Genomic DNA, 11,320 nt, shown 5'->3' with positions numbered 1-11,320 from the left:
TCAGTGCTAATCCCCTCGTCGGGGAGGAGTACAGAAACTGACTTTAAGAGACCTTTAAGTCGACAAAAATGGCTTCATTGTGTGGATGGGTGCAGAGTTAAATCGATCTAATGCTGCTAAATTCAACCTAAACTCGTACTATAGACCAGGGGCTATGAAAAGGACTTTGCATTTATTTCAGCAACACAGCAGCATTCTGATATGATAGACTCCTGTGTGAAGAGGTGACTGAACAACATTCAGTACAAGAAGGGGTGGGCAAAGAAACAAATTTGACCTTTGGGCCTTCCCTCAGAGGTAGCCAAAAGACCACTGGATTCCAACCAATCAAGTGCCATTTTGAGCCACGTTCTTGAAATTTGGGAAATTCCTTTATTGTGGGTTGCTGATGAGAGAAATAACCCCAAATTTGACAACTGTCATAAGTCACAATAAAAGTCGCCATTAACAGTTCCCAGACATGATAGTTTGCTCCTTCCAAGGGTGGTCACATTGAGTACATAGCTTCCAGTTTGGAAAAACGATACTGCTCAAGGTCATCAGTTCCGTTTATTGGATAGCAGCCAGACAATTGCTGACGGTGAATGAATGTGCCAGTGCTGACAGCCAAGTCCACCCAAACGATAGACTACTGTCAGCTAGTGGCAATAGCTACTCACCCCAACACCTTCCAAGAGAATGCACTTGTGGGTGACCCCTGTCACAACCAAACCAAGGACAGGTGAGGCCACAAAGGGAGGGAGGGCCAGTATGGAGGCAGGGCTATGAGGATGTGCCACAGGTACTGTAATAAAATAATACCACGTAGCTGTTCTCTAGCACTTTTCATCAGTAGATGTAAAATCCTGTTACAAAAAGGTGGTCAGTACCATCACCCCCATTTTACAGATGGGGAAATGGAGGCATTTCCTTAATCCAGCCCCGTGTGGCCGGTTTCCTTTAACATCGAATAGGTTACACAGCACTGGAGAATAAAAGGTTCTGCACAGCATATACATGGCATGCACTTCATATAAACACACACAAATGCATTTTAGCACTAGGCATTTTTATTTAAAAATGTATGACACTTTAGAGGCTGCTTATTAAAATTTCTAGCAAACACTTAATGTTTTCATTCCATACCATAAGCATTATGACTAGCTGGGAAATCCCCTGCCCCCATCCCAAACCCAGTAGTACTTCGGGTGCCCTGCTGATCTCACTAGTATACATTGTAAGTATTATAGCTCAGTCTTGGTTTTAAGCATTGCCTTCTAAAACTAGTGGATTTCAAACTGGTGGGGTTTTAAGGCTCATTCTGCTACATACACGGGAATTAAGAAAAAACAGGTGTTGGGAAGAGACGGGGCGAAAAAAAATCTGTGTCCTGTTGCAGATTTCACATGTGCTCAGACACTGCTGGGCTTTAGGAGGCTGTGAAGCTGCTACTGCATGGTCCATGCTACCAGTGACCAAGTGCTTTGCCAGGTCCCTCATGCTGCTTCTTCCTTCACCACCATCTCCTGGAATTGGCTTCATAACTCACTTAGGGCCCTTCTCATCCTGAACCACTGGATACAAACTGCAGCCGCCACCCTTACTACCCCTAACACCATGGCATGTGGTACACTTCCTCCCACTCACCTGGGAAGCTTCACAAAAACGGGAAGTACCGACTAATGGGGGGGCCACCTAGCTACATTAGTGACCCTCCAGAACCATCACCTATTGTTTGTTAAGGGGATTCCCTGGAAGCATAGGCAAACTGATAGGTCAGTGATTGGGTGGGAGGGATCTGAGCCCCTCACCAATTATAGGGAAGGCAGCCAGAGGAAAGACGGAGACTGGCTCTGTGTTCTGAGTACACTAGTGAAACAAATTATAGCTGCCCCAGTACAAGCGTGTTCTGAAGAGGGGAAAAGAAGTGAGTACAGGGAGCCCTTTAAGGTACGCCTACACGGGAGCTGGAGGTGTAATTTCCAGCTTGAGCAGACATACCTGCGTTGGCTCTGACTGAGTTAGCACGCTAGCCACAGAAGTGTAGCCCCCGCAGCAGCAGTGGCTAGCCGCCCTGAGGACAATCCCACCTGAAATGCTAGGGACGTACTTGGGGCAGCAAGACTTCTATTTTTAGTGCACTGGTGCAAGGATGTTTCCTCCAGCTGGAAATGACACCTTCCAGTTCCAGTGTAGACATCCCCTCAGCCTCTCCTCCTAGCACTGCATTACAGGAAGCTGCCATAGTCCAGTTTTATGAATAGGTAAAACAGCACCGATTTGGGTACATGGAGCTTCAGCCCTAAACACAGTCCAGTCCAGCCCAGCCACCAGTTTGAAAGATTGATTCTATACTTCAGTGTGTTTTAAACCGCTTTCTCCTCTCAGCACACACATGTAGTTCTCCCTCCAGCCTCAAACAGGCTTCCAACAGTAATACCCACTACAGAAACCTATTAACTCTCCAGAGGAGAGCTCCATACATACCTTCTATTCAGAAAAAAGGGGTGACCTGTCAGCTCATATATCTCAGGACAACTCTATAAAGTTATGAAGAAGCCAAACCCATACTGAGAGCCCTACCAGGCCAGAATACAATAGTTCATTCCAATACATAGGATGGGATTTTCCCCCTCTTTACACCATTGTATCATCACTGGCTCAAACTGAGCTGCTCCGTATTTACACTTGTGTCACAGAGCCGGATCAGAGCATTGCGTTTTGCAGGGCTTCAGTACATTCATTGGGTTTTTTTGGATAAAACAAAGAAATCATTTGTTCATATTGCTCTGACTATTCCTCCTATTGGCTCCCAGAGCGGCTACCTCTTACTCCAGAGCTGGACAGTACCTAGACTGTGAAAGCAGGACTTCTCCATTACAGAGCAGGCAGGATGGGTATCTGCATCGGAGAATACTACTTTCAAAAACAGACTTTACTACACATTTCAGTGTTTTCTAAATCTCTCACACAGCTGCCCTGTACATACCCTTGTGCTTTGTAGTACACAGCAGTTCAGAGAATTTGCCAGAACAGGCCCTTCCATTTGTGTGTCACAGTCCAGATCCAGAAGTGGAGGTTGCCAGGGTATAAATGGAGGGCCACGTGGGCACTATATTCATCTTCACTTGGGTGTCTTGACTCCCCAGAAGTCCAATTCAGCTCCCAATGAAATCAAGGGAAAGACTCACACTGAGCTCATGGAAAGCTGGATCAAGCCCTGGGTACTAAGAGAGACTGCTTTGCCAGCTTCATACACGTTCTGAACATATCTTGGTGAGCTATATACTAGTGTGATTACACCACAGACACTCTCAGAGCACAGCCTTTTCCAATACAAATACCTGTCACAGCAGGGCACCTGCACTCTGGGCCTGCCCCAAAGCCCAGGGAGGTCAATGGCTTTGGATCAGCCCCTTTGACATGTGCAACATCCCATACTCCTTCCAACTCTTTCTGTAGTCTGTGCCTCCCCCGCCACTGGACAATGGCAGGATCTGGGTTCTCCCTGGTGACACCGACTGGGTGCAGAGAGTGAGAACACATGACAACCATTCTGGCAGTGGGGAGCGGACTTCTCCCCTTCCAGGGAAGTCCTAGTTACACCAAAGGAAAAGTACTTTGCCACAGGCATGTTTCTTCACTTGGATTTTAAGCACAGAGGTACAGGCTGCAACCCGGACAGTCACTGGCGAGCGTGAGGAATAGTCATGCACTCTGTCAAGCCCTCTAGGGCATTAGGCTTTTTGCCAGCACAGATCCATCACACCCACTAAACAAAAATGTGGATCAGTCTTCCTTAAAACTAAATAGTTCCTTCTCCCCCTGCCACTCACATTTTTCCCTACACAGGACACAAAGTCTAACTTCCATTCCCTTTCAAATGCAGTTGGAGCAGTGCAGCCCCAAGCAGTCAGAGTAACCCAGAGTTGGGTTGACTCTATGGCTTCACAGTAGCAAACAAGATGTACTACCCTTGGGTCACATTTCCATAGGAAAAGGTTACACATTACACATTTCTGCCTTGAAATGCTGACACGATGATGCAAGATTCACAACTGTTTTCAAACCAGCAAAGCCGAGGAGACCCCCGTTGCTGAGTTCACGAAACGACAGCCTGCCTCAGCGCCGGCCATCCTCACTTTAGCACAGCAGCAGCCCTTCCTTTGCTGCCAAGCGCTGGCGATGGATTTTGTCTTGCTGCAGCTCCTCATGGTTTGGATGCCAAAGTTTCATGATGATTCTCTCAATGTTTAGCGCGTAGACGGTGTGTGCTGGAACAACCTCTCTGTGCACCTGCAGGGGAGCGGGAGTTACACGTTAGAAAACATTGTTAGCCAGATGCTATCACGCTCACTCCCCCATTTCTAAAATAAGATGCATCTAGTACATTTACTATAACTATAGAATAAGCTGATGAGGGGGTCCTCAGGGGCAACAAAAGCATGTTGCTTTGTGTTTCTAACTTGCCAACATTGACACACACCCAGAAGAGACCACCTGCACTGAAGCCACCCACTCAGGATAAGCACAGGGAAACAGATAGTCTTGCAACATGCTCATAAGGGTCAAACTCAGGAAGCTAATTCCAGAGTCAAGAGTCTTCCTGCTGAGAATGCTTGGTCTCACCAGCCCCAAGCCATGCAAACCCAGGGACGGATACCTCGAGCAGCCCAGCTGGTAATAAGTACCTGCATGGAACACAGAGAAAAGAGGGATTTATATGGCAACTCAGTGTGCTGTATTTCTGCCAGAATCTCCATCAATCGAATGCAGGGAGGGGGGCTGTGACCACCTGTAACCTGTGCATAATCCCAAGGTGAGAACCTATGAGCTAATGCATAATGTGCTTGCAGCTACAGTGGTAATATTTACCCAGCTAGCGGGGCCAATCCAGAGTCCCTGCCAAATACTCTAGGCAGCTCCATGTATAGCCATAGATTTAAGAAGAAAACAAGGAAACAGCCTGTTTAAACAAACAAGCAGTGGGGAGGGAGTGAAATCAGGTCAGTCTCCAAGTACATATTACAGAGCAGACACAATCAGCTCTGACTAGCAGTCTCTTCTCAGGAAAGCATCTCCCCAAGCCATGCTGCAATGGAACGTGAATGGTTACCTGTAATGCCTCAAAAAGGTCGTACATGTTCACAGGAGGGAGAGTAGCTGGTAAAGTATTCCCAGAACATGCTAAGAGGAGAGCCGCCTGCTGCTCAGCATCGTCAGGAGCGGGATGGGAGGCTAGATTCTGACCTGCGGAAGGTGCCACACAGGTAGGAGGACTGTAAAGAAAGGGACATTAAAGACATTCCAGTCACTAAAGAGGCTCCCATTTGGGGAAATATCAGGGCAGTAGCTTGGCTCCTGAACTTTATTTTTCACTCAGAGCTGGCTCAGGCCTTGTCTGGATACCAAAGTTACACTGGTTTCACTAAAAATCAGCTTTTAAAAAGGGACCAAGTTAAAATGGCGCAAAGCCGTGTGGCCACACTTAAACTGGTTTACGTTACTTTTAACTTGGTCACTTTATTGCAGACAGGCTGCTGGCATTCTTACATGACTAATCTCCAGCCAGAACAGATCCCAAGGCTGTGTCTACACTAGGTAAAGAGTTGCAGCAAACTAAAAACAAATACATCTTGGTTAAACTATGTATTAGTTGCAACTCTTCAAATGGCAATGGTGCCTTCTAAGGCTTTTTGCTTTGTGAGGTCACAGCCAAAATGCCACTGCTCCCCAGCAGCCAGAGACAGCATGCTTAGTCCTAAGCATAAAAAACGCTGTGGTATAGTGCATTGCTGTTTGGGTTTCAGAGATTACAAGAGACAAAATGTGTTCTGGAGATTAGCTATTAAAAAGACCCTGATATCTCAGGATTGAAAACATAAAGGAGCCCACTGTGGCCCACGTGTCTCGCAGAGATAAGGCAGGAACAAACAGAGTCTTTATCTGCAAGGTGGTGAAGGTAAAACCTAAAAGATCACCTGAAGCTCTGGGACAAAGGCTGTGGCTGACAGCGCTGCTCCCAAGCCGGAGCAGTCCTAGTCCTATTTTTGGCCCCCTACCTCCCTGCAGTTGAAATAATTTACATATGCAAAACCCATCACTTGCATGCAGAAGTGATGGACTCCACCCTGCTCCCAGCAGAACAAAAACCAAACCAAACTGCCGACCGATCAGAAGCGGAGCAAAACAAAGCAGAGTGGTACAGCAGTTCAGTGCCCCAGACAACTGCCCAGCTCACCCGCCCCTGGAACTGCCTCTGCTCCCAAGGCACAATGGCGCTGTCCACCACAAGGGTAGTGCTTTGCTGTGCAGAGACTGAGCTTTGCCGGGGGCCAGCCTGAGACCGCAAAACAAATTTTTAAAGAATATAAGAACTGCCTTGACCCTCATCAGCTTCTGCTCCAAGTGCAGGTGCAATTTTCTGACCTCACCTTCAGCAAAAAGCACACGGAGCAGAAAGAAAACAAATAAATATAAATTATTTAAAAGACCTTAACATCATTTTCCGTTGGAGAATTAAAAAAGGGAGTCCCATATGTGACAGATGCTAGTCATGTTACTTTGTGCACTCCTGGAAGGTGCTCAGATAGCACAGTGATGAGGGAGGTATAAGATTGGAATGGAATACAAACAAAACACTGGATGCTGAATCCACCCCAAGGGGCCAGCCCTGGTTTCTTACGAACGCTTCCTAAGGAAGGAATAACTGACCAATTAAACAGAATTCCAACTTTCAGCTTTCTAAACTATTGGACTGTCCCCCTCCAGGAGGGTAGTACAAACGGATTGGGGATTCTGTGGGTTACCATCCATGGCTTGCACCTCTGGCAATTCCAATCTCTCTGTCATCACAAGCTGCATGCTCTATTTACTGTAGTAGAGAGAGAGTCTAGAGCATTAGGCCTCGTGCAAGACCTGAGGCCCAAGCCAGAGGCTGTGAACCAAAGTCAGACAATGTACTGGAGTACTGTGTCCAGTTTTGGGCCCCACACTACAAGAAGGATATGGATAAATTGGAGAGAGTCCAGCGAAGGGCAACAAAAATGATTAGGGGTCTGGAACACATGACTTATGAGGAGAGGCTGAGGGAACTGGGATTGTTTAGTCTGCGGAAGAGAAGAATGAGGGGGGATTTGATAGCTGCTTTCAACTACCTGAGAGGTGGTTCCAAAGAGGATGGTTCTAGACTATTCAGTGGTAGAAGATGACAGGTCAAGGAGTAGTGGTCTCAAGTTGCAGTGGGGGAGGTTTAGATTGGATATTAGGAAAAACTTTTTCACTAGGAGGGTGGTGAAACACTGGAATGCATTACCTAGGAAGGTGGTAGAATCTCCTTCCTTAGAAGTTTTTAAGGTCAGGCTTGACAAAGCTCTGGCTGGGATGATTTAATTGGGGATTGGTCCTGCTTTGAGCAGGACGTTGGACTAGATGACCTCCTGAGGTCCCTTCCAACCCTGATATTCTATGATTCTACGATACTGAAGCAAATGCCTGTAAGTTCAGTGTCCGGTACATGAACTTGGCACAGGTACTGCTAACATTGCTAAAACACACTGAATATATAAACACATTCCAGCAGACTAGCACAAGAGATGATTTGACAGAAGTGATCAACAGGGATGTTTTATCTGAAACATCAGGACAAAGGTACAAGGGGTGGCAACAAACGTCATCAAACACACAAGGTGGTACGTAAGTTGTTTATCCCAGATTGTTTGTCTCAGTCTATAAATGTTGGGGTACCTCACCTTAACCTTTTTCCAGCCTCAGGGGCAACAGAGAGTCCCACTGCTGACTGAGTTCTTGTCACTCAGCACTCCTGTTTTACTGTACCTGTAGACACTGATCTGGGAAGCTAGTACTGTGTCTTGAGGGCAATAAACCTGGCTGAATGCCTTTACCACTGACCTGAGTCTGGTCTTTCTGGGTCTGCTGAGCCAGGTACCTGTGCAGAGTTTGGACAACACATGGAGAGAGCACCTATGCATGCCAAAAATGGCCTCACACCAGGGATGTTGTGAAGATTAGTTATAGATAAGGCTGCGTGTCTGTCATGAAGGTCACAGAAGTCACGGATACTGTCACTTGTGCAGCGGCTGGCACCGGGGCTGCCCAAGCAGATCAGGCAGCCCCTGGGCCAACTGCGCTGGCAGTTGCTGGGGCAGTTTGGGTGTGGGAGGGAGCTCAGGGCTGGGGTGCAGGGTAGCGCTTACCTCGGGGGGGGGGGCCCTCCCCAGAAGTGACTGGCATGTCCCTGCAGCTCTTAGGCGGAGGGGCTGGGGGCTCCACGCACTACCCACGCTCACAGGCACCGCCCCTGCAGCTCCCATTGGCTGCCAGTGGGAACTGTAGCTCATGCCAGAGGCAGTGCAGGGAGCTGCAGGAACACACGCAGCTGAGTAGGGAGCCTACCAGACCCGCCAACCCTCCCCCGCCCAGCACCAGCAGGGGTCCTGGGCCCAAGTTTTAGTTAGGGGTATATAGTACAAGTCATGGACAGGCCATGGGCTGTGAATTTTTGTTTACTGCCCAAGACCTGTCCATGACTTTTAGTAAAAGTACCCATGACTAAAGCATAGCCTTAGTTATAGATCGTCAAGCCTGTACCCTGGGACCAGTGCATAATTAGTCTTAAAATACAATTCAGTACATTATCCAATCCAATTTAAATGTTTCCAGTAATGGGCTTTCCTCCCTTCCCTTGGCAGTTAATGTACAGAAAAGGCTTTGAGATCCCTGGATGAAAGGTACTTCAGATGTACACAGCATTATTAGGGCTTGAAAAATTCATTTGCCAGCAGGGAACAGGAAATTTTCCCTGTGGAGAGGGAGTGGGATGGGGGAGAAGCATAATCTTCTGCAGAATTTACTCTTTCATGCAAAACAAAACAAAACACCACTCCTTATGCTGAGAAGATAACCTTCCAGATATGAACTGTACAGTCTTCCTGAGTCTGCAGACAGATGCAAAATTACTGCTGCTGCTGCTGCTCATAGCCTTCCCAAGAGGCTGCAGCAGGAGACTGAAATCAAAATCATTGCTGATAATTTTACTGCTGACCAAAAGAGTTCTGCACAGTAGCCACGAGTCAGTATCTTTGTCAATTCCACACTGTAGCTATCTGGGAAAGCTATAGGCAACAACAAAGGTGGACACTGGAGCTATCCACATGGGAGTAGGACCCAAAGAGAGGCTGGGAAAGTGGTAGAGCCCGGAGAACAGGGAAGGGAAATAGTGGCCCAACCCCTTCGCTATTCTTCATAAGTCAGAAGATCGTAGGGGCATGGCGTATTCTTATCTCATCTTAAGGTTTTATACAGGTGAAAGCTGCTTCTCCCTTCCAGCAGCAAGAGGTAGTTGGAAGGGGGGGGTAAGAGTCTGTGTACTTCAAATCAAACATTCGCCTACTAACCAGAGGCTTATATGAAAAACTGAGTCCTCAGACTGGATCTAGAGAGAACACCCAAACAGGAATTCCAGGGTCCTCACATGCTAGGAATCAGTGGTAAGGGACACAGACTTCTCACCAGGGCACTTATGCTAAACCCCAAGTCCTTCCCCTCTGCCCAGTAGGGACAGTCCTCTGGCACATCTGCAGTTTCTGAATATTAAATATTACCACTAAGTTTTCTCCAGGGGTTTAAAAAAAAAAATGGATCAGTATGCTCAGTCTCCTACACCAACTACTCATTGACTATGTTTAGAACGAGGTAGCTCCATGAAAGCTCGCTTACCATTCAATTAGATTATTATAGGCAACAACACTGTTTTTCAGGTAAGGCTGTGGATTAACATTGCTTCCGAAGGCGTATTTGAAATGACCATCTCTCAGGCGATAGGCTTTCCTCCTGGATACTACAGATGCCAGAATATCCTTAAGGTGATTCTGTAATGACAAATGTTACCTTTACCATTTGTGGAGCATGCTCTCAATATTGTCACATAGGCCTGTTTATCCCTTCCACCTAGATACCGCTGCAATCAGTGCATCACAAATGCCATTGGTCATATATAGAGGCAGTTTCATAACTATTCATTTTAGACTATTAACTGGTGGATTCTGTTGTATGGATAGCTTCCATTATTAGAAGTACAATCCGGCAATGTTATTTTAAAGGAAGTGCATTCAGTAGAAGATGATACAAATAGCACCCCCCTGCATCACATATCTGGAAAAGAATGTATTTTATAGTTTTTTACTGAATCTGGAAAAAAAAAAAAATCAAGATAGCCCTGAAAAAAAACAGATCTCCAACCCAGATAAAAATCCTAGTGCCTCAGGAGGGCAACCCAAACAAAACAAAGCCAGCATGCTGATTTCCTTGCTATCACAAGTTCATATGTTTCTCTTCCTGATTTATTTCTGCAAACCAGTAGGGTACCAAATGTCAGGGGCGCCTGCCTTCAGACAGCAGGATTGGTGTAAATTTCTTTACCCTATTTGTACACAAAGCAGAACAAGCACAGTAAACAGAGCACTATGTGCACTTGTCTGTGAACTGAAACTCACAGCTCTAATTTGAGATCTCCTGGTACCAACCTTAAACATGTCTCTTAAATGTCAGGAAATTCCCACCACTAACTAGCACACTGTGGTGGAGGACAAGAAAGGGTTTCATAATCAGCATCAGAGAGTGCATGTGCATAGGAATATTGCACTTAAAGCTATTCTGAAAGCCACACTATGCTTTTATTAAGGGCTGGCCTTACTTCTGAGGTGAAACAGCTGGAGAGGGATGTACAGGGGTGAAAAGAACAAGCAGAAAGTTGCTCCCACATCTGGTCCTATTGATGGATGGGGAGATCAGACTGGCCTCTGAGTCTGCTGTGTAAGCACCCAGAAGCACAAGTCTTAAGTAGTTGCTTGCATTGCTTGGGCCTGATCTTGAGAGATGCTAATAGCCACAACTCCCATAGAAGACAATGGAAATTACATGTAATCAGCACTTCAGGTTTAGGCACTATATGATTTATCTACCTTGCTTGAGCTTCAAGAGCAGACAAGTTTTACAATAGCTTGACGTGCCTAAAAAGGGACTGTTCAAAACTAATCTTGTGGTCTCTGGATATAAATCTGGAGTATAAACCGCTGCTAGTAATGGAATATACATTTTAAAAATCCATCATAGTTAAAGAAGTCTTATTTTAAAAGCTGAAGGTCAAACGTTTTCAAACTCAGCTTCTAAAATTGTGCCTACAATTTTTCACTCTGAGTTTCTGCAAATTATATTTTTGTATGCACAAATACAAGATCCTTTACGTGTGCCAAGACTATGATCTGAAGTGCTGCAGGAATAACTTTCGGTGCCAGTTTGGGAGGCACCTATGAAACACATG

At 46.2% G+C, this 11,320-nt stretch overlaps 1 protein-coding gene across 2 annotated transcripts in view; it reads right to left on the bottom strand.

The window, feature by feature from the left end:
- Positions 1–1,029: 1,029 nt before the first annotated feature.
- TADA1 (transcriptional adaptor 1) overlaps positions 1,030–11,320 on the bottom strand; it is a 35,957-nt gene continuing 25,666 nt past the window's right edge. The window contains exons 6-8 of one of the 2 annotated variants that reach the window (XM_077824264.1): positions 9,718–9,869; positions 5,096–5,258; positions 1,030–4,275 (exon numbers count right to left, since the gene is read on the bottom strand). In XM_077824264.1, coding sequence (XP_077680390.1) covers positions 4,123–4,275; positions 5,096–5,258; positions 9,718–9,869 — 468 coding nt within the window. In that variant the 3' untranslated portion in view covers positions 1,030–4,122. Of the gene's footprint in view, positions 4,946–5,095; positions 5,259–9,717; positions 9,870–11,320 lie in introns of both variants that reach the window. The other variant, XM_077824265.1, reaches the window with a different exon arrangement.

Source organism: Eretmochelys imbricata, chromosome 8 (assembly GCF_965152235.1).
Source record: "Eretmochelys imbricata isolate rEreImb1 chromosome 8, rEreImb1.hap1, whole genome shotgun sequence".
NCBI classification, from domain to species: domain Eukaryota; kingdom Metazoa; phylum Chordata; order Testudines; family Cheloniidae; genus Eretmochelys; species Eretmochelys imbricata.
This window is presented reverse-complemented; position numbering and strand designations above follow the sequence as displayed.